The 21,236-nt window shown below is 39.5% G+C and overlaps 6 protein-coding genes across 6 annotated transcripts; 3 read left to right on the top strand and 3 right to left on the bottom strand.

Annotated features, from left to right (window-relative positions):
* Positions 1-644: 644 nt before the first annotated feature.
* On the top strand, positions 645-1,894 carry MELLADRAFT_65690 (uncharacterized protein; the record flags this gene model as incomplete). The annotated part of the gene is made up of 2 exons (XM_007413417.1): positions 645-1,414; positions 1,885-1,894. The coding sequence occupies 2 exons, from the start codon at positions 645-647 to the stop codon at positions 1,892-1,894; spliced, it is 780 nt and encodes a 259-aa protein (XP_007413479.1).
* Positions 1,895-4,184: 2,290 nt separating this feature from the next.
* MELLADRAFT_109404 (uncharacterized protein) lies at positions 4,185-6,006 on the bottom strand (the record flags this gene model as incomplete). The annotated part of the gene is made up of 3 exons (XM_007413337.1): positions 4,185-4,317; positions 4,391-5,392; positions 5,477-6,006. The coding sequence occupies 3 exons, from the start codon at positions 6,004-6,006 to the stop codon at positions 4,185-4,187; spliced, it is 1,665 nt and encodes a 554-aa protein (XP_007413399.1).
* A 1,449-nt stretch (positions 6,007-7,455) lies between these two features.
* On the top strand, positions 7,456-8,701 carry MELLADRAFT_117356 (uncharacterized protein; the record flags this gene model as incomplete). The annotated part of the gene is made up of 3 exons (XM_007413418.1): positions 7,456-8,143; positions 8,225-8,366; positions 8,443-8,701. 3 exons carry the CDS (start codon positions 7,456-7,458, stop codon positions 8,699-8,701), a joined length of 1,089 nt encoding a protein of 362 aa, XP_007413480.1.
* A 118-nt stretch (positions 8,702-8,819) lies between these two features.
* On the bottom strand, positions 8,820-10,714 carry MELLADRAFT_72591 (uncharacterized protein; the record flags this gene model as incomplete). Its single annotated transcript, XM_007413336.1, has 7 exons — positions 8,820-9,125; positions 9,207-9,477; positions 9,589-9,661; positions 9,748-9,932; positions 10,047-10,202; positions 10,285-10,338; positions 10,443-10,714. 6 exons carry the CDS (start codon positions 10,656-10,658, stop codon positions 9,217-9,219), a joined length of 945 nt encoding a protein of 314 aa, XP_007413398.1.
* A 4,284-nt stretch (positions 10,715-14,998) lies between these two features.
* MELLADRAFT_38078 (uncharacterized protein) lies at positions 14,999-15,632 on the top strand (the record flags this gene model as incomplete). The annotated part of the gene is made up of 3 exons (XM_007413419.1): positions 14,999-15,112; positions 15,207-15,321; positions 15,487-15,632. Coding segments are annotated over 3 exons (375 nt in total), but the record flags the coding sequence as incomplete, so codon positions are not given.
* A 1,611-nt stretch (positions 15,633-17,243) lies between these two features.
* On the bottom strand, positions 17,244-17,861 carry MELLADRAFT_109400 (uncharacterized protein; the record flags this gene model as incomplete). Its single annotated transcript, XM_007413335.1, has 2 exons — positions 17,244-17,638; positions 17,711-17,861. The coding sequence occupies 2 exons, from the start codon at positions 17,859-17,861 to the stop codon at positions 17,244-17,246; spliced, it is 546 nt and encodes a 181-aa protein (XP_007413397.1).
* Positions 17,862-21,236: the final 3,375 nt, after the last annotated feature.

Below are 21,236 nucleotides of genomic sequence, written 5' to 3'. Positions count from 1 at the left end.
TTGAGACACCAAAATGGTCAGACCATTTATACTTCTGGGACTTGTAATTGAACTTGGATTTCAATAACAGTAGGATAAGAAAACTAACTACAAAAACTCAATAGATAACCAGGACTCTTACCGAACTTAACAAAGTCCCTCACATGCGGTAAAACCCGGAGCCTGCGTAGGGACTTACGCCAAATGTGAATTTTGTGGCGTGAGCGGTCATCGAGTTTAATAGAGGAAAAAAGCACTCAATAGAAAACTTTTGTTACACAAAAGCTTTTTGATTTTTCTTTTGAGAAATAAAAGTCTGGCCTCTTGCGGACCAGACCCTCAATTCAGATCTTCTGTAACTTGAGCCATGCTCAAGTTTCCATTGCCATCCAAAAAACAAAATCTCAATTTTCAAAAACCAACAAAATCAACCGTTGCTGCGAGATGAATAAAATTCATTACATACACAGATTTTAATTCTGACTGTAGCAAAATCATGGGTTGGTGAATCTGGTGGTAAAATCAAAATCGAGCTCCAACAGCTCACTTGAAAAAATTGCCTTGCACCAATTTCACTGCAAGAAATAGTTGATTACTGTTTGACCAAGTCAACGACGCCTTTCGTAGTCGACACCACTTCTTTGCCAATCAAACTGCTATAAGCAATGTCTCAATCTAGACCGGCTAAGCCTGCTTGCCCAAGTCGAGTTGTTCAAATATGTGAATTCATTGATTCTATACCTTTGTTTGATCCAAAGAATTTTGTGCAATTGTTTCTGGATTCACCAGACTCTACCTTAGCAAGTCACTGCCGCCTCTGGGCAACAGCTACAGGCTGGTCTTCAACTACTCGGCTTATGAGATCAATCAAAAGATTTGCAAAATCTACAGCTGCTGGAACAGCTCTATGGGAGTCTTTCATATCAGACAAGGTTGAGTCAATTGGGACTTATCTTATATTTGATAGGTGCCCTAACATCTCCATTTTTACTATGTCAATTTGCTTCCATCAGGCTGAGCAAATAGTAATTTCTCAGTCAATGCCCAGCGGCAAGGCCCCGGATGGCTCTTTTTATAGCTCTAAAGAAATTGACCACACCTTCTTTGAAAAAGATAATGAAGAAGAAAGAGAGAGAAAAGTTAGGCAATATATGCCATTCCTCTACAACCTTATACAAGCAAAAATCAAAGACACTCAGCTTCAAAGAAATTCACGAAGAGACTCAGACGTACAACTGAAACAAAAGCAATCTGAAACAAATCCTAGAATTGAAGAGGATGATGATTCTGATTGTGATTCTGGACTCACACCTGAAACCAACAAGGATGGGGAAAACATTGATAGAACTAGCGACGATCCTGCAGCGTTGCTTGACATGCGTGATGATGTTTCCTACCATTGGGAGACTGAGCGTGAGATTCAAGACCAATTTCAGTTGACTCAGATTCCCATGACTGTCTGCTCAATGATTGGTTTTGTCTGTAATTGGCGTCACAATGGACTAGCCATGCTCAACTCCGTCACTTTTCTTGCCAGTGGTGTGCCACAGCGTGCTCATGACTACCTTCACTCTTTGGGACTCACCTTGGCTTCAGCAATTGCCAACAGGTGCATGCTTACATTAAAAAAGAAGACTGAAGAACAACTTTGCTATTGATCTGCTCTCGATTGTGTCTTCCAGCCATTGGTCACAGCCGACAATATTGATATCATGAAACGGGTTCATCACACCCAAGTTGATGAGAAATCAAAGATTCACCACGGCAGCTGGGCTTATACTCATTTCTCACCCAAGCACTTACAGAAGGAAATACCAGAAGAAGCCACTGTCAAAGCTTTTCAGGCTGCCATGAAAGCAAGTGAAACTGCACCGATCAAATTGTATAACTTTTTACCCGATGAAGCCGCAAGTGATCATTGGAAATGTGCAATCAAGACTCAAATTGCAACTGCTTTAATTCGCCATGTTGTTGAAAAAGACAGTGCAGCCTACAAATACTGTAAAAAAAATCTAGCAACATCACCTCCGCCAATTGATCAGATTCCAGTCAAAAAACTAGATATAATGATGTTTAAGATGATGGCAGCTTCAGACAACTCAGCAGGTGGTGTTGCTGAGATGATTGAACAGCTGCGATTTCAGACTGGACTTTCAGAAGAAGAATATGCTTCAAAGCTATGAGTTATTGAGGGAGATCATGGTACCTGTAAAAATATTCAAAGCTTAATTACAAAATCTTTTCCTGCTGAACATCAGGATGAAGCTCACAACAAACTGATCACTATTCTCGGAGCTGCACATACTCTATGGAATGTCATCCAGACAATTCTTTTAAAATATTGGGGGGATCCAAAAGATTCTTCTGATACAGGCATGTGGAAATCTTGGGTAGCACTTGGTGGAACATCTGAGAAGCCGGTTTCAAAGAAAGATTTCAGTTCAATAATGGAAATTGTACATAAAGTCCACACATCAACCTTAGTTTTCTTGCTGCAGTATGACCAAATCTTCTACTTTTTGCCATTCAAGTTGAAATCCACTAACTCGTATCTTTCTTGACTGGCCACTGTAGTCAACTCATTGCTTCAAAGGATACAGCCTTAGACCTTGCTGAGGAGGGTGTCGCAGAGGCACTGGTTGAAGAATGTTACTTCAGATACTGTTCTGATGAATGTCGCGCTGATTTGTCTGAGGTAGAAGATGGATGTCAATGTTGGTGCGCTATGTTTAGCGGCCAGCAGGCTCTCTGCCTGTATTTGATTGGCTCTTGTCTGCATGGCCACTGGACTTCTGATGAAGATGTGAATTGGATGAAAACAAAGACTCGCAGGAATCTTTCATCAATCAATCTTATTGTATTAGTGTACTTGGTTTGGCTCTTGGGTTTCAAAAGACCTCTTGTAAACCATCATTGGTTTCTGCCCAAATGGTAAAAGATTGTGGTCATCGGTATAATGTCTTTGACCGCAGTTGGTTTTTGAAAATCAAGATTTTGTTTTTTGGATGGCAATGGAAACTTGAGCATGGCTCGAGTTACAGAAGATCTGAATTGAGGGTCTGGTCCGCAAGAGGCCAGACTTTTATTTCTCAAAAGAAAAATTGGAAAGCTTTTGTGTAACAAAAGTTTTCTATTGAGTGCTTTTTTCCTCTATTAAACTCGATGACCGCTCAGAGCATCCACAGCTGAGCTGTGCCGTAAATTTGTATTGTACAGAGCGCCGCACGGATTGTTTAGGCAAGTGTTTGAGGCATAAATTTTGAACAATGCACAGCCGTGGTGTCGTACATTACGGCTTGTAGCATATTTTGTGAAGTGAGTTATGGGTTAGTTGATCATTAAGAGCATCCACAGCCGTGTGGCGTAAACCGTGTTGTACGGAAATTTAGGGCAAAAACATCCACAGCCGATGCCCTAAATTGTCACGTAGCTAAGGGGATTTCCTCCGTGCGAGCCAAAATAGAAGAAATTTGTTCTATTTTGGCTTGCTCCCTAAATTCATCCGTACCTTGCTCTTCCCATAAAACTCCCACTTCCTTGCTGACACTCCCTGCAAATCATCCCCCTTGATGATCAATAACCCATAACTCACCTTGCCAAATATGCTTCAAGCCGTACTGTACGGAACCACAGCTGTGCATCAGTGAAAAATCATGCCTCAAACACTTCCCTAAACGATCCGTGCGACCCTCTGTACGATACCAATTTACGGCACGGCTGTGGATGCTCTGAGGGAGATATTCTGCAGGGAGTGCGGTCGTGGAAGTGGGAGTTATGGGAGAAGCGAGGTACAGATGAATTTAGGAAGCGAGCCAAAATAGAACATATTTGGCCTATTTTGGCTCGCACGAAGGGAATTCCCTTAGCTACGTGAAAATTTAGGGCATCGGCTGTGGATGATTTTGCCCTAAATTTCCGTACAACATGGTTTATGCCACACGGCTGTGGATGCTCTCACGCCACGAAAGTCACATTTGGCGTAAGTCCCTACGCAGGCTCCGGGTTTTACCGCATGCGAGGGACTTTGTTAAGTTCGGACTCTTACATGCTACTTTACAACCATAAAAAATGAAATAATGATCAAGAAATTACAAGAAGATGTTGATCGTAAGCTTGAAGTGGTGTTACATAATGCTAATCATGAGCAAATAAGTGTCAGGATGAGAGTTTTGGGTGAGGAGGACATAAGATTTATCAAGTTTAGGTTATTTTTCTTTCAAGTGTGTGGCGGGTAAGAGCAAGAAAGTGGTTTGTAAGAGTAATGTGAGGACCAAAGAAGTGAGAATCCACCAACATGCATTCTTCTTCATCTCATGTGCTTTTTGGGGCTCAGAAGATCTAGAGAGAGATAAAAAGAAAACCCTGGTCAAAAATTGATCTGTAATAGGAATGTTTCATACTGTTAACTCACCTATTTTTACCCAACAAGTTTTCTTCCATATTATCTAAACTTTGTTTTTCGGATTGACTCAATTTACCACCAATCCCTTGCATCTTTCTTCTTGATAGACAACTAACACAACTAGACTTGAGCGACCAAAAAGTAAAACAACAGATATTGAATCGGTCCATAGAAATCAAAAGAGTACTTATCACAAATAATGGTAAGAATGTCAACCGGAACCATCTTGGAATCGTCCTGATCTCAAGTGCTTTGGCCAAAGGTGATGGTAAGATGATAAGGATCAATTCAAGGATAGTTGCACTTAAAAGGATTAACAAACCAGCTACCATTCGGATAGCAATTATACCTTTGTTTTTTTTGGAATGATCTGATGTTTTTTCCATAAAGATTGGAATGACATGTTGGTTAAGACCTTGAAGGATAAATTCTACAAGACCTGCTAGAACAGCAGGATGGTTTGTGTATTTAGCTTCTAGTAATGCACGTGTCATCAAATCGGATTTCAATTCATCAAATTGAGATAACAGTCCACCTGCTTGATCCCAGGCGTTTCGGCTTCCCAAATATTTTTGAATCAACCCATCGAACTCAGATCTCATGGGTTGTGATTCAGGGTTTAAGCCATCAGGAAGAACTGAGCTAACGGCTGAGGAGATGTTGGAGCACGAGACTGAGATTGCTCGACGAGATCTTGATGGATAAGGTTGAGAGATTGAAGTAGGTTCAACAAGCCGGTCGGTCGAGTATGATCGAACCGAAGCTGCCCAATTGACTTTTCTTACCGGAGAGTGTTTTGAGGAGTTGGTTGTGTCAAGAGTAGGGTATTCGTTAGAATGATTCTTGTAATATTCATCAAAACATGCTCGACGTTCATCATTCCTTGTATGCGCGAGTGATGGATGTGAAGGGTTGTGTGGTAAGCCAGAATTGATGATGCAAATGATATCAAACGGATGAGGTGAAGCTGTCTTCTCGTGTGCCGGTATACGAGCAAACATTTCAGCGTAGCTGATAATTTCAAAGAAAGGTTTGAAAGGAGAGAATTAGATAACTTAATCAAATGGGCATTTGAACCAGGGGTATTGAACTTACCTTCTGAATTCCAATAAGAATGCCACCATGACAGAAGCATGTATTAACCATGAGTTTGTTTCTTCAAGTGGATCAAGTTTCTTAGAGTCTTGTAAGAAACACTCGAAATTAGCCATATGAAATGGTTTTTTCGATGATCCATCTAGTATAGACTGAACTTCCAAAGAGATGGTAGTAGAATCATGTTCACTTGAAGTAGTAGTAATTTCTTCAGTAGTATTAGAAGAATAACTACCAGATCTAGATTTCTCACCAATCAAGTCTTTAAAAGATGTTGGAGCTTCTTGATCAGTTTGATGACGAAAATTAAAAGTTTTTGAAATTTGTAATGGAATCCTAGGTTGTGATGATGTTCCAGTAGTTGATTCGATCACTGAAGCATGTCGAGCAAATGATAATCTACGAACTTTGGTGGGTTGAGGGGTTGTACTTTTTGATAAGGTTGTTGCTAATTCAGTACAAATTTCGGATTTCCCTTCTGTTTCAGAATATCGACGGCGAGTCCAGTCGCTTCCATAACCTCCGAGCATCTGTCCTTGTGCTTAAACAAATAAATTTGTTTTTCTTGTTTAATTGGATTTATTTAAATGCTCGAATTGAACTCAGGTAGGTTGATGATCTAAGGTTTGTAAATTTGATGTAAGGCGATGAGGAGATATAGGTTCTTATTGGAGGTTGATTTTGGACCAACTGAATAAATTCTTTTAAAGAAAAAGGAGGATTATCCACAAGAAGTGATACAAAGATTAAGTCACTGTGACGAGCAAAGCGTGAGGAGTTGGAGAAAATTGAATTTTGAACATCAAATCCTGTTGGCCTAGATTTCGTGTGATCTTTTTCGTTGTAGGTATGTGACTTGACTATCAACCACAACTTCAACGATTCGTTTTTTTTTTCATTTTCCCCGTCTATAACAACCTCAATGCAATTCAGAGGGGTTCAATAAGTTGATCAGTTTATATTTACCTGGGTGACGAATGAGGTCGAAGATCTGATATTCTTCATCATCCTTTACAAATCTGGTGGTTGAAACTTGAGTCCTTGACAACTGGTATCATTATGATTCGTAGTTCGGTCACGGTGGAATCGTAATCCCTTGACAGCCCTTGACTCCAAGGTCGAAGAAAGTTACTCCTTCTCTTCATTTCATATCCATTTCTCCGTCACATAGTCAAATACAAAGCTATTCTAAGAAATCAAACCCAAGGAGTAGCAAATCAGCGCTCAACAATCATCAGTCTATGTTGCGCATCAATTCGGAAGGCCAATTATAAGTAGTAACGCTGCAAGTAGTGGTGCAAAATGACGATATGAGACTGATCACTGACTTATGGGCTCCGATTCCTCTTACCTTCTAAATTGACTGCAGTACGGTTTCATCAGGAATTATGAAAAGCTTGAGCAACGCATATAACTGAATTGGATATCTTACTTAAGAGTGATTTAGAATCGTGAGAATGATGAAAATCTACAACCTCTCATCGAGAAGATCGATTCCAAAGCATTCGAGCTCTCCTTGTTACTTCCCCCCTGTGTCACTCGACAAGAAAAAAGATTGCTCAAGAGTTTTGATAACTAAAAGTACCACAATCATAATTTGTTGTACATAACCCTTGGCTTGTGTCTTGTTCTTGCTTATTAAAAACTTACTGAATCAAGGTGTGCCATAGTGCATGAGTTAGTACTTCTTCTTTGCCGTTTTTCCCTATTATTTTGTGTAAATTGATTGCCGGTTCCAGAGTTTCGAAAAGATCATGATCCAGACCTGTGTCTCTGGGAAACAAAGCGTTCAGGAATCAGATCAGATCAGATGTGGGAACTTGAAAAAGTAGTTTTCATTCTGTAGTTTTGGCAGTCAAATACATTTTGTGAGGGATGGAGCCTATCTGACGTCATTGGTATGATAAATGCACTTTGACTTCATCCGATTCCAGTGGTCATCCATAAATCTACCACATCACATCATACATTCCTCAACAATGACCACAATACCCTCAACAACCAAATCAATCGTTCTTCAAACCTCACTGCCATCCGAAACCCCCACTTGGCACAAAACATCAATTCTAGATGTACCACTTCGTCCCCGAACCAAAGACGAAGTGACGGTCCGAATCATTTCCTTTTCTTTAAACCATCGTGATGTTTGGATCCGTAAAGGCCTTTACCCCGGGATCCTTTCATCATCAATCTTAGGATCAGATTGTACTGGAATCATCATCGATCCAATTGACCATCCCTTACACGCTCAACAAGTCCTCATTTATCCTGCTCTGAATTGGTTAAAAGATCCTAGAGGTCCAGATATCAAAGGGAAACCATTTGGAATCTTAGGTGGCACAAAGCTCAGTAAAGGTCTTGGAACATTTACAGAATACATCAATGTACTTTCATCCCATTGTAAACCGATCCCATCACACATGATCGGTCCAAGTGCTGCTTGTATTCCTTTAGCTGGTCTAACAGCTTACAGAATCGTACTTACAAAAGCTAAAATCAAACCTAACATGAACGTTTTGGTTACTGGAATAGGTGGTGGAGTAGCTACGTTTGTGTTACAGTTTTGTTTGGCTCTGGGTGCAAGGGTTTGGGTAAGTAGTGGTAGTGAAGAGAAAATGAAATTAGCAAAAGATCTTGGAGCACAAGATGGAGTAAATTATAAACAAAGTAAGTTTAATTCATTCATTTGCCCAAACTCGTGTTTTTGGTTTAAGTTGATAAATGTTTTTGAATCTTTGGGGTTGGTAGATGATTGGCCTAGTCGTTTGGTTTCCTTGTTACCTGAAGATGAACCTTTATTAGATGTTGTGATCGATTCAAGTGGAGGTGATATTTTGCAAAAGTGTAGAAAACTTTTACGTGATGGTGGTCAAATAGTTTCTTATGGATCGTAAGTGAGAAGATCAAGCTAAAGATTAAATCAAGTAACCAAACCAATCCATTTTTCTTATGTACTGTATAATTAGAACCACTGGATCACCCATCTCAATCACCATGTCAGAAGTTCTAAAAAACTTAGAAATCAAAACAAGTACTATGGGATCTCTACAAGAGTTTCATGAAATGATTGATTTCATTGAAGCTCATCAAATCAAACCTATTATATTTAAAACTTTATTGGGTTTTGAATCTGTAGAAGAAGCTTTTGAAATTCTTAAAGATGGTAAACAATTTGGAAAAGTAGTGGTAGAGATCTCAAAAGGTTCAACTAGTTTAAAATTATAACCAATGATCCTTCAACTTTATCTTTTCGTGTTTCAGAAACCTTATCAATTGTAAGATGGTTTCTTCAGTAAAATATATCTATATCTTGTGTAGAACAAAGGCCCACAGACCAAATCATCCACTCGATCATTATCCATTAAACCTCTGTATAACAACTGCAAAAGCATTAAATCTAATGATGTTCATAACGCTTTTGTTATAACAATTAGATCTACAGACCCTGGTTTTAAGCAAAGATTACTTTACTTGTCTGGTAAATACATTAGTTTGATATTGGGATCATTAATAATAAAGAAAAGTCATTAGAACCGAAACATGAGGATAGAAACGTGTGTTCTTTGAGCCTTGTTTTGACCTGTGAAACATCAGTGAAGTAAGCATTAAGTGAGAATTGACCGAATCGGATTCACCAAATTCAACACATCTATTTCCAGAGATTCAAAAATAATAATTAGTATAAGATTGAACAATGAATTTATTTAGAAGATGAACATCTTATACTTACAATTATGATTTCAATATTCAACAGCATCTTCATCCCTTCCAGTAAGATTCGAAAGATCAGGCGTATCTTGTCTACCTTCAGTTTCATCTCTCATTTGAATATCAGATAAATCTCGAACCGATGGATTGATGGGATCTTCAATGATCGGTTGAACTTCAGTCGTACTGTTCATCATGGTAGAAGATGATGCTTCTTGTTTAGATTTAAGTTTTTCGGCTTCAATCTCGGCTAATCTTGTATCACGTGCAATACATAATTGTTCTAATTCATTCTGTTTGTGTTTTTAAAATCCGAAAAAGTTTAGTAAAAAGGCATCAATGGTGATGAAATGCGGATGGGTTTTTGGTGGGAGATTATTGATCTAATGAAGTTGAAACTTAACTTGTTTGTTGGATTTTTCTTCTAACCAAATCCTTTGTTGATCTTCAACCACCTCACGAGTTTCCCTACGTTGACTAAAGAAATGAAAAATGTCAGATCGAATGTAAGATCAAGAGATGATGAACTGATCGAGGGGGGGAACAAAGAGTGAACGACTTACCGATCTATACGTTCTTCTTGTTCTGGAAGTAACTTGTTGGGTAACCAGTAAATCGGTCTTATGGGATGATGATTCAAAGGATGTGAAGTAACAGGAGGTTCGAGATTGTCAGTTTCTAAAACATTAGTAGAAGATGTACAAAGATAATTTGAAAAAGCTAATTGATTTGAAAAATGAATAAGATTCTAAAACAAAGAACCCATTCGCCCCAAAGATTCCACCAAAGCAAAAAGTCAGGAAAAGATGATTGATTAGGTTTGGATGATGATCGATGATTTGGTGGATGGAAAAAGACTCACGCATTCCGAAAGTTGGGCTAGTTCTTCGGTTTTCCTGATCACTGAACTCTTCAGGTTCTTTTCTTCAAGTTCATATGTCCTTAGTTGATGTAAAGCTTCAGATTCGATTTTTAGTTTAGCTTGTAACCTATTCTCTACGGCTGCTCGACGTTGTGCCTATAAAGAAGATAGAAGGGTCGATTGTTCTGGATTAGATTTGGTGGTTTTGGATTTGGATTGAGGTGGTGGGGTGACTTACTGCTTCGGTTTGTCGAGTTTTGGACGTTTCGTCTTGGAATTTACTTAGTGTACCCTAAAGATTATCAAATCATTCAAACCCATCAATCGCGTCAATGTATACAATCTTACCAAACGATCCTCATTGTCAATAGTTTTCAGTAGAAAGAAAACATTTACCATTAAAGCACCAAACATTCTAACATTTCTTTTCTTATCTGCTTCAGTAAGTTTTAATTTTTTTCTTGGTTGATCGTCTTGAATGATTTCAGAAATCGAATGATTGGGTTCTTTTGAAATCTTCATTTTTTGTTCTTCATCTTGGTTTGGTGAGATGGGTTGTTCTGATTGGAATTCTACTTCGGCTGCTAGTAGTTCGTTTTCTGATGTTGTCATGATTTCGAATCAGATTGGTAGGAAAGTTGATGAACACTCTTTCTGGGTGGGTTTTGGGATGGGTTTGTTAGTTGGGTTTGGTCAGGAACTTGCTTTGTTGATCGAAGCGGTTCTTTGGTTTGGCTCATTCAGAACTGCATTGCAATCTGAAACTGTAGTATATTCGGTATAAGCATTACATATACACAGTTTACGTATGCTAATGTTGAATGTGTGCTTGAAAATCATATGCTCATGACTCATCAGTCGTTGAATCGTCGATGTGACGTCACCAAAGCAGTTTTGAATCATCATCCCTCTCAAGAATTTATAGAAGTCATAGATATAACCACCAAAAGATGAGTAAATATTAACTTATTTTACCTTGAAATCTTCTTGAAAGTTTTTTTTTTGATTTTAAATTTCCTTCAAAATTTTAGATAAATTAATTTTAGTAAAGAAACAAGTTAAGGAAAAATCATTGTCTTTTTTAATACATATATATATATTTGAAGATAAGTGTATATATATTTCTTACAAAGATATGTATGAGGATTGAAGAGAATGTTTTTCTCGATGTGTTTTGGTAAGTAAGTATGTACATATATAAGATGATGACAAGGCTTTGAAGAGATCCAATGATCTATATCCATCTCAACTTTCAACAAGAAACTTCTTCATGGTTTATTGGTTTAGACATATCTTTTTTTAATTCTCTATGAAGTACATGGAGGGCTTTGATTCGAATACTGGATGAAGAATTCAGATTGAAAAATTCATTCTATATTTGCCATGATGATATGAAGAAGGAAATGGAATGATGAATTATGAAACATAGCTGATGTTGTTCTGACTGGTCGGTGTGCATGTACCATAGCTCAAGCAGTTAGAAGACCATCAAGAAGTCATTCAAGCCCTCTAATTTCATGATCGACATTGCTTAAACTTGATATTCCTAATCTTGCATTCTTATCACAACCTAGTATTCGAAAGTTTCTGGCGCATTGGTTGTTTTATCATGAGATAAGAATGAGAATCATGAACATTTGAAGCACAAAAAGAAAGGCACATCAAATGGAAAGAATGATGAAGAAAAAAAGGTTGAACGAGTTGGAGATACTCTGACTAATAGATTGGTCGCTTAAAATGATCACGAGAACAGTATGAATCAATCATCAGAAGACATTCTCATTTTGTTTTCGTGAATTTTTACAGACCGATCTGATAGAAGTGTACTTTCATGTCGTTGACTCGGTTTGACCTTTTGAAGTTTGGAGATCGTTGTTCCGTTGGGTGTGGTTCATTGGACGGCACTTCTACTCATGGTGGTAGGGGCTTGACGAGGGCGCTTTATATCAGCATGACGCACCAATGGCCAAGAGGTTGCAATGAGTAGAGACGTTGGGAGGAATATATGGGATGAGATGGTATTGTGGAGGATCCGTGGGAAGGGATAAGTGAGGATGTGGGCAATTTATAGACCGGTCTTCTCAACAAACGCGCTACTTGCGAATAGAGAGCTGTGAGGCTGAGAAAAGCTTCATCCTCTTGCTTTGTTCTTTATACGGTTTGGGATGCAAAAAGATTGGTTTTTTGCAGTTCAAACGTGCTTGATCATACATCATACTTCTTGCGATCAATACTTGTGATTGTTAGTCTCAGGCTCTTTATTCCTTTTTAACAATTGGCTAGGATAAGATCTTTTGAGGAACTATTGTTTCCTTTTTGTACGACGCTCTTGGCTTGGGAATTAGACCAGTAAGGTCTAAGCAAGATCAATTCTAATTACTCGTTCAAAGGATATGAACAGATGAATGAGTGTGAACAAAAAACAGTCATCATCCTTGAGACTTTAAAGGGAGACTTCGAGATGTTCATGTTGGATTGTGAAGTAGTCCTACGACGCTCTTTGTTTCATCCTCTTCCTCTTCCTCGTCCTGAGATAATCTTTGTGAGTTTTGTGTTTTTCCTCTTGTATGACGCTGTTGGCAATGGCAATATTGCTTCTTTGATCACTCTGACTCAAGGCTCTCGCGTTCAGATATGTCACAGTCCTTGAAACCTCTCGATCGAGTTGAAATGAACACCCTAAGGTACAAAACACCTAGCCTAAGTAGAGCTTAAGCGTGTTCGGTGACCTAACTACGGTCGGTACCAGGAAGTTAAAGGTTGATCTGATCAATTTTAGTTCTTTGACTCTTGACTGTTTACCATTCAATTCAAATCAAACACCAACCAACCAGAACTAACTAACTAACCATCCCAAAGATATCATCAAGATTATATATCATCAAGAAAGAAATCAAAGAACAAACACTTACTTAGTTAATGAAAGTCAAACAAACACTCATTCATCTTCATATATTCAATCTGAATTAAAATCAAAATGAATCCAACCTTTCCAGTACAAAGACCACCCACTGCAACTAATCACGTTCCTCAAAATGACTTACATCAAACATCATCGATCGGAAATCAACCACCTACTTCTCATTGGGCTACTTTAAATACCAATCCAGAATTACAACGTACACTTTGTCAAGCTGCTGCTTCAGGTCAACTTACTCCCGATCAAATGAGCTCATTTTCACTCTATATGAAAGGTAATCCTACTGCTTTTAAAATGTATCAACTTGAACTTGCCACACAACAACAACAACTTCATCAAAATCAACAACAACAACAGCAGCAGCAGCAGCAACAACAACAACAGCAACTGCAGCAGCAGCAACAACAACAGCAACAACAACAGCAGCAACAACAGTCAACTCATCAAACTCATCAGACTCAACATCTTGAACCTGGTAAGCTACCTTCTCAACACGTACTTCATCAGCATCGTCAGTGGCCTAGTCCCTCCCTTCTTTCAACCAAGCTAAAAAAAACTGACCGCATGACTTACATCCCTGCATTACTTAGCGAATGGAAACAATGCATTTATGCAATCTTCTCACCCTAATCCTCAAGTGCCCTTACAACTTCAACAACAACCGATCACCCATCATTATTCATCTCCTCAACAATCAAATTCGGTGGCACAGCCTAACATGCAGCAAGCAAGAATGCCAGATTCAGTCCATATGCTCTCAGGCGATCTTCAATTAACTCAGACTATTGCTCAGTTTCGTCAAACTCAAGAGTTATTAAAGAATCCAAATCTTACTCAAGTCGAACGTGAAAATGCAGCCATGAGAGGTCGTGAACTTCGTGAAGCTTTAGCCACACGGATGACTCAACTTGGGATTCGAAGAGATCCGAATGTAGGTAGTCCAGCTACTACACCTTTGATGCCGGGTTCTCAAGGATTTCAACCTGCTGGACAGACTGGTCAACCACAACATCCGAATGATGTTCAACGTGCTCATCTTTCAGTAGCCTATCAACGTCAACAACAAATGATGTCTGGAATGCCAATCCCTTCACAACCTCCTGGTGGTGCTGCTCATAACATAGCTCGACCACTCAGTCGTAATCTGGCTCCTACTTCAGCTTCTAGTCCTCGTCCATTGAATCTGATCTCGGGTCGGAATAGTCCATCTCCTAATCCTACAAACGTGAATTCTAATAACCTCATGCAATCGATCTCTCGTCCGAATTCTTCTCAACAATCTATGATGGGACCTGCCTCATCACCTCCAGCTTTACATAACGTCACTAGTCCTCCTAATAATACGGCTTCTGATCTTGCTCGTCGAGTGATCGCTGCTAGACCAGTGACGGCTAAGAATGTAGGAACACCACCGACTAATGTGGGATCTCCTCTAAATCAATCGGCTAATACGGCACCTTCTCCTCGACCTCCATCCGCTGCATCGATCAATCCATTACATATGGCTCAACAATCTCAGAGTAATAATTTGAATGGTAACCTAGCCCAACACTTGTCTCCGGCTGCTTGCCGAGTCACTTCACCTCCGGTCGCTCAAACACGTGAAACTTCCTTACCGGCACCAAGTTCACAGAATGTAGCCCCTTCCGAGCCGATCACACGCGTCACTCCTCCTACCCAGGGATTTCCAAGCTCAACTCAACTTCCTAAAGCTGCTGTGAATCCTACGACGAGCACACAACAATCACAACAATATAGTGCGATTGCAGCACAACAACAAGCCAGTTCGCAACCAGTCACATCCACCACATCAGGACCATCTACAACACATAATGCCCCTGTTGTACCACGAGAAGTACCGACCCCAAGACCTACATCACCAGTTCCATCACCTTTCCCAGCTCCAAGACCGACATTAACAGGAGGACATGCTACTTCTACTACACTTTCAGGTACTACACTTCATAGACCACCTGTGAATGGGATTCATGAAGCATTAGGACAATCTAATTCTCATCATCATGATCCGAATGGGAGAGGAGGACAAGAAAGTACGAGTAGTAGTAGGATTCTGTCCAAGAGGAAAATTCAAGAGTTGGTGGAAAGTATCGATCCTAGTGAAAGATTAGAAGCAGAGGTAGAAGATGTAAGTAGATTGGAACTTTTTGATGTAGATTTGATTGGTACAGAAAAGCTTACTAGGCGTGTGTTTTTTTGTTTTTTTTTTCGGATTGGATTAGCTTTTGTTGGAATTGGCGGATGAGTTTATTGATTCGGTCACAAGGTTTTCGTGTCAACTTGCTAAACATAGAAAATCAGATCGACTTGAAACTAAAGATATTCAATTACATTTAGGTAAGCCAATTTTTTTGGATGATTTTCAATTCTAGATTTGAAAAAAAAGATGCAAAAGAAAAAGTTCAAGTTTTTTTTGATGATTTTCCGAAATTCATCCAACTATTCTTTTTTTTCTTTTTTTTTCTGTTGGGTTTTTTTTTGGGGGTGGTTTGATTTGAATAGAACGGTCTTGGAATATAAGGATTCCTGGATTTGCTAATGATGAGATTCGACAAAGTCAAAGTAGAAGGGTGAATGCTTTACCTGCTTATCAAGCAAGAGTTGCAGCTGTTAGAGAAGCTGCAAAGAAACGTAGACCTACTACTTGATTTAAAATTTAATTCATTGGAAAGGTTTTTTTTTCGGTTTGGTATGGTTACCTAAGGGGTTGGGGGGTTTGGTTTGTAGAAAGGTATTTTTGGAGGATGCTTTGGTACAATTGGAGGGATTGAAGAAGTTGAATGGGGTTTTTGTTTTGATGGTTTGAGTTTTTTTTTTGTGGTTTGTGGTTTAATCATTAGAGTTTAAGAAGTTTAAGGTGTGTTCTTTGTGTTTTTTGTGTTTTTGTGTTTTGTTATGAATAGTAGTGAATAGTAGTGATATTTCAATTGAGATAAATATATATATGTAAAGTGAATTATGAGATATGGAATGAGTTCTTGATTTAGAGATTGTAAGATCTTTGAAACGGTTTATTGGGTTCTTTGATTATGATTTACTTTTTTTGGAAATTATTGGTGAGTTTTTCTTATGAAGGAATTTGTTTGATCAATTAAATGAATTTCCCTGGAGGTGAGGGATCTTGGTTAGTTATTATGATGCAGAACGCGGGTTGGTTTTTCAGAGTTTTTTAAGTTCAGTTTGTATCTCTTTGATGATTAGAACATCATGACTCTGTGCTCCTATTATTCTAGGTGTTGAATAATTTACATTTTCTTTGGGGATTCAAAGATAAAATATTGGGTAAATGTCGTATGACAGACGATGATGAAGTGATGTTTTACAAATTGGAAAAATTGGTTTGGTTGAACTTGAAGGAGAGATGTATAAGATAATTACGAAATGTTGGTTCTCTGGGAGATGTTTGAAGTTAAAAATGTACTTAAGAAAGATGAAATCGTCATTTTTTTGTATATGCTCTTTTCTTATACGTCTTCTTATTTCTTGGATTTCAAAGGTTGGGAAACTATTTTGTGTCTGAGCGATAGGCATTTCTTATGAAAAGTTGAAGTTCCTATTTACTTTGATTTTTGGAACATATCCATTTATTAAGCAGTCGCTGAGAGGAATATTAGTACCAACAGACCATACTGGGAGTAGGTTGATCTGCTAAATTTATTTTATTATGGGTCTGGACCTTTGAACATTCTCTCTTGATTTGCCTTTCAAATCAAACCTCGTGTTTTGTTCTCTCCTCTATCGCAAACAGGGGATTCAAAGGGTTCCGAAGGTCATCGTTCTAGCCTCTCACTCTCAAAAGCAAGGCTCTTTACATGGCATCAGACTCACAACGCGACCAAACTGAGACGTCTCATGAAAGGTATCTCAAACCTCTTTCGAGATCAAATAAAATTTTAAAAAGGTCAGGATCGAGTATCCATCAAGTTTTGTTTCAAAGCCAAAAAAGTAAGAGATGATAATTCAAAAAAAAAGGAAAACAAGAACTTGATAAATCGAGAAAGTTTAAAAGAAAAAGAAGAAAGTAAAATAAGTGAAAAGATGACTGAGGTACTGCTGAGAGATAGAATAAAAAAGAAAACTTGTAAAGAAAAATTAATCAAGTAAAACAAATTAAACTTTAATGCTACGGTACTGCTACAATAAGATGAAAAAAGGATATAAATTGAGACTAGAAAAAAAAGACTACTATGCAAATTTGATGAACTGATTAAGGGAAAAACAATAATATACAAGGAGAAAGCAATCAGAGAAAGAAGATCTCAAGATCGAGGTAGAGGACTTGAAACTTTTCCCGGACTATCCTCTATGAAGATCTCGATGACCTCGGGTTCTTCCTCCGGCAATGGTAAAATATGGTCTATAGGCGTCTCGTAACACCTATAGAATTGGAATGGATTGGTATCGCTACCATCCTGTGAATCAAGTGGTCGAGTTCCACTTGGGCGCGTAGTCGGCCTCGATTTCTCCCTGGCCTCTTCCGTGCTGGCGATCTGCCGGTTCCGCGGCCTTGATGCATTGTTTCTCGCCATGCTGCGGTTGACTTGTCGAACTCGGTCTGGGGTGACCTGTTCGGTGTCCGTCGTCGAGGTTTCGCCGTACATGAGACGGCGAGTGCGAGCGCTCATCCTCAGCTCCCTAGATGGAGTTTTCCCATCTGACATAAATGAATGTCGAACATATGTCAGCTAGCAGTCATTACCAAGTACTGAAGAGAGAAAGGCCTTACGGTTAGGGATTTGCCGTCCTGAGCGTCTGGGAGTGACCAGGTTGCTTCCGCCAGCTTCATTCTCCGTACCGCTTCTCACAATGGCCCCGCTGCAGGAGGTGATTGGAGCGACAGATTTAGGTGCCACGGGTTGAGCGTTTGGGCTGGACATCTTGGTTGTTTTAGGATTTAAAAAAATAAGGGCAAAGGGTTTTGATGAGGTATAATGAAATCAAAAAAGGGGCAGTAGGAGAGGACAAGAGTGATTCAGACTGATGAAAGAGTTGGGTAAAAGATTTCTAATCAAGTTTAGCGGGTAAATAAATGTGTTTGTTGTGAGTGATGAGGTTCGAGGTTGAGGGTGAGACAAGCGCTTTTTATATGTGATTTGAGAGCTGATCATCAAACGGAACTCAGGAACACCTCAGGCAGCTTCCAAGCGCGTGAAGCTAGACAAAGGCACCATTTCGGCTGGCCAAGCTCAGGGATTCTATACCACACATCCAGCCATCAAGTGCTGGGGTTGGTGACGCATGACGTGATCGGCAGGGAACGCATGAGCTCTGTGCCTGGACTCATTGTGCAATGCCGCAAACGAAACATAATATGTGGAAAGGAGTATGTCAAATACATTTTCGAAGACGGAAGCGCTGGGCCAAGTCGGAATCAAGGGCATTGTGGAATCAGGCAATTTCGTAATGAGCGCACAATTGTGCAAAGACCTAGGACAACGGCGTGCTGTGGACCTGGATGATGACCTCTTCACTGAGGAGCATTCTGGGAGTCTACGCGACGAGTTTTGACTGGTGGAAACTTTGGCTACGAGGCTACAGATTTGTTTGCATTCACAGTAGAGGTTTGTATACCTAGGACAGTTGATGGCATGGGTAGATTCAAAGCTAATGAGGTACAGTCATTTAAGAAAAGCTTGCCCCAAATTCCCCGCCAATTCGCTCAAGTTTTGGGGGCAAAATAGGGCAAAATTGAGCAAGCCTTTCTTACATGACTGTACAACAGTCCCAACAGATGAGCAATTTGACAAATATGAAAAGTATCAGGACATGATGCGTGGAGAAGTTCAAATCGAAGTCTCAAAGGAATGAATATACAAATGAAAGGTGGCCTTGAAGCGAAGATGCACACTTGCGAAAAAAATATGAGCCGATACGCAAATTAGAAGAAAATGGCAGACGGTACCGGGGGCCGTTTCGGAAGGTTATCTTTCAACCGGGCCGCGGGGACTCGGAAGAACCCGGTTCGGGACATATACACTAGCTAGCCTAGGACACACAGAGAAAAATCCTCTGTACACGAAAAATCTCCCTTGGGAAGTGTTCACAAAATTTGCATTTTTCCAATCTAGCACCTTGGGGAATATTACCCATGGAGACGGTTCCTTCTGTATTTTGTACCAAATGTCCTATCCCCAGAACAACCCAGAGATACCTTCAGTCAATACCTTTGTTGATAAGAATAAATTTGGAACAAGCTGGGATGATGTCAAAGTGTTGGTAATATTTTTCAAATACAACCAAGGGAATTTACAGCTCAGCATTTTTGACTGGGAAAAGGCTTACTAACAAATTTTGACACACCCATTGCAATGGAGGTAACTTCCAATGTCAGATTTAATGGGTTTACACACATATCCAGTTTGGTGGTGTGGCAGGTTGTACTGGTGTGCTTTTTTGGGCATCTGATTGGTGGAGAGAGATCATAAAGAGGAAATTGAAATTAGAAAAAGCTTTTAGGTGGGTGGATGATAATTTATTGGTAAAAAGTACCAACAACCCAACTAACATTGAAGATGTTGTGAGGTTGAGTAACAAAATGAATGTGGTGTCCAACTTGGAAAAAGTTCACAACTTTTCAGATGAACAAGATATATATAGTTCATATGGAATGTAAAAGATTGAATTGTCAGACTTCCAGTTGAGAAGTTGAAAGAAGGAAAACAACACATTCCTGACTTCCTGGTACCTGGCAGGTAGTTTCACCTGAAGGAGACATAGAAACTTATGGGAAGACTGCTTTACACAACATACATACTGCCCCACCTGCAATGTTGTAGTCCCAGTTTGTATTGTTGGGATAAAGAAAGGAAGGTTTCATCAGTTAGAAGAGTGGTACCAGCGGATTCAAAGGAGAATTTAACTGAATGCATTTGAAGTGAGACAAAGCATACCTGACTTAACCCCAGTGGACCTAGATTGAGTAGGGGACGCCTCCATGGCAGGGATAGTGGTTTTGGTTGGTGAAAAGTGGGCACAATATGATTTATTGGATGGTTAAAATGCTCTGTTTTCTCTTCACATTACCCAGAGTATAGCCTGGGCTGAGACCATGGCTATACATTTAGGGTTGATGATGATTGACAAATTGTTAAGGTAGGAGAGAAGACATTTATTGTCTTCACAGAAAATACCACATCACAATCTGCAGTGGAAAAGAGGAGGTCAGGAGACCATGTGGTGAATGGAGAATGGAAGAGGATTCAAGATTTGTTATTAGACTCAAATGCAGACTTGGTGGCACATTGGGTAAAATCAGGTGACAGTCTGGCTGGCTTACTGTTGAGAGGAAAAGATAAACAGATGATTGAGAGTCGGGTGGCAATCAGGAGTCCCGCTGATCTGATTTCTGCTGTGGAACAGGTACTCTGGAAATGTTGATTTGTTTAGTTTCAGGCCTTGTTCTTTCTTGAAATACCTTTCTGTGTGAGCACCAACCAAGGTACAACTTGGTACAGAATTCCATGAGCTGGAAGGATGTGTGTAGATGAGAAGATATGCTTATAGTGAGGGAACTCGCGCAAAGTTCTGAAGAGAACTGTGTTGGGAAGTAAAACGTTTTTTCCCTAACAAAGTTCCCAACCAACAGCCTATCTTCCACAGACACATCTCAGCTCATTCAAAGTTTCAAATTTTATATTTCATCATATGAAAAGATTTTCCATCTGCCCACCCGGCAGAGTCACAAGTACCAGGTTTGGTAAATGAGAAGTTTTTCTCATGGACGCAAACCTGGAGGCTTGGCGGCGGTGCCCCCCATACCTTAGGCTAGAGTAAAGATTATGCTATCTTAAGGGGGATGGTTGGTGAATCCCAAATGATGTAATATACATCAAAATCACGACCCCAGTAGTAATGGACCCTTCCTGAAACAATCAGCCTGTTTTTAGCCTGGTATTGGACTATCAAGAGGAGTGCAACAAGAGACCTTTTTAATTGTTTTTCCAATAAAACCTGTCATCCCATTCTTTGACCAGATATTGCCTGTCTGAAGGTCCTGAAAGTCCTATGACCCTCGGAGCCATCATCTGAAATACTCCATTCTGATTACCTAATGCTTCATTGTTACACATCACCAACTACCTTATATGTGAGGGTAGTGACACTTTTAAAGGAGGCTACACTCACTAAAAGGTGGTACTGGGAGTAGTTTCCAATGAAGTATAATAAGTATTATTATCTTTCATTTGTTAAACTAGGTACAAAGGAAGAAGAGGATGATGAGAAAGAGGAAGATAGGATATAAGGTTAACAAC

This window comes from Melampsora larici-populina, assembly GCF_000204055.1.
Source record: "Melampsora larici-populina 98AG31 unplaced genomic scaffold MELLAscaffold_36, whole genome shotgun sequence".
NCBI classification, from domain to species: domain Eukaryota; kingdom Fungi; phylum Basidiomycota; class Pucciniomycetes; order Pucciniales; family Melampsoraceae; genus Melampsora; species Melampsora laricis-populina.
Note: the sequence above shows the minus strand (reverse complement) of the source record. Positions and strands in the feature narration are given on the sequence as shown.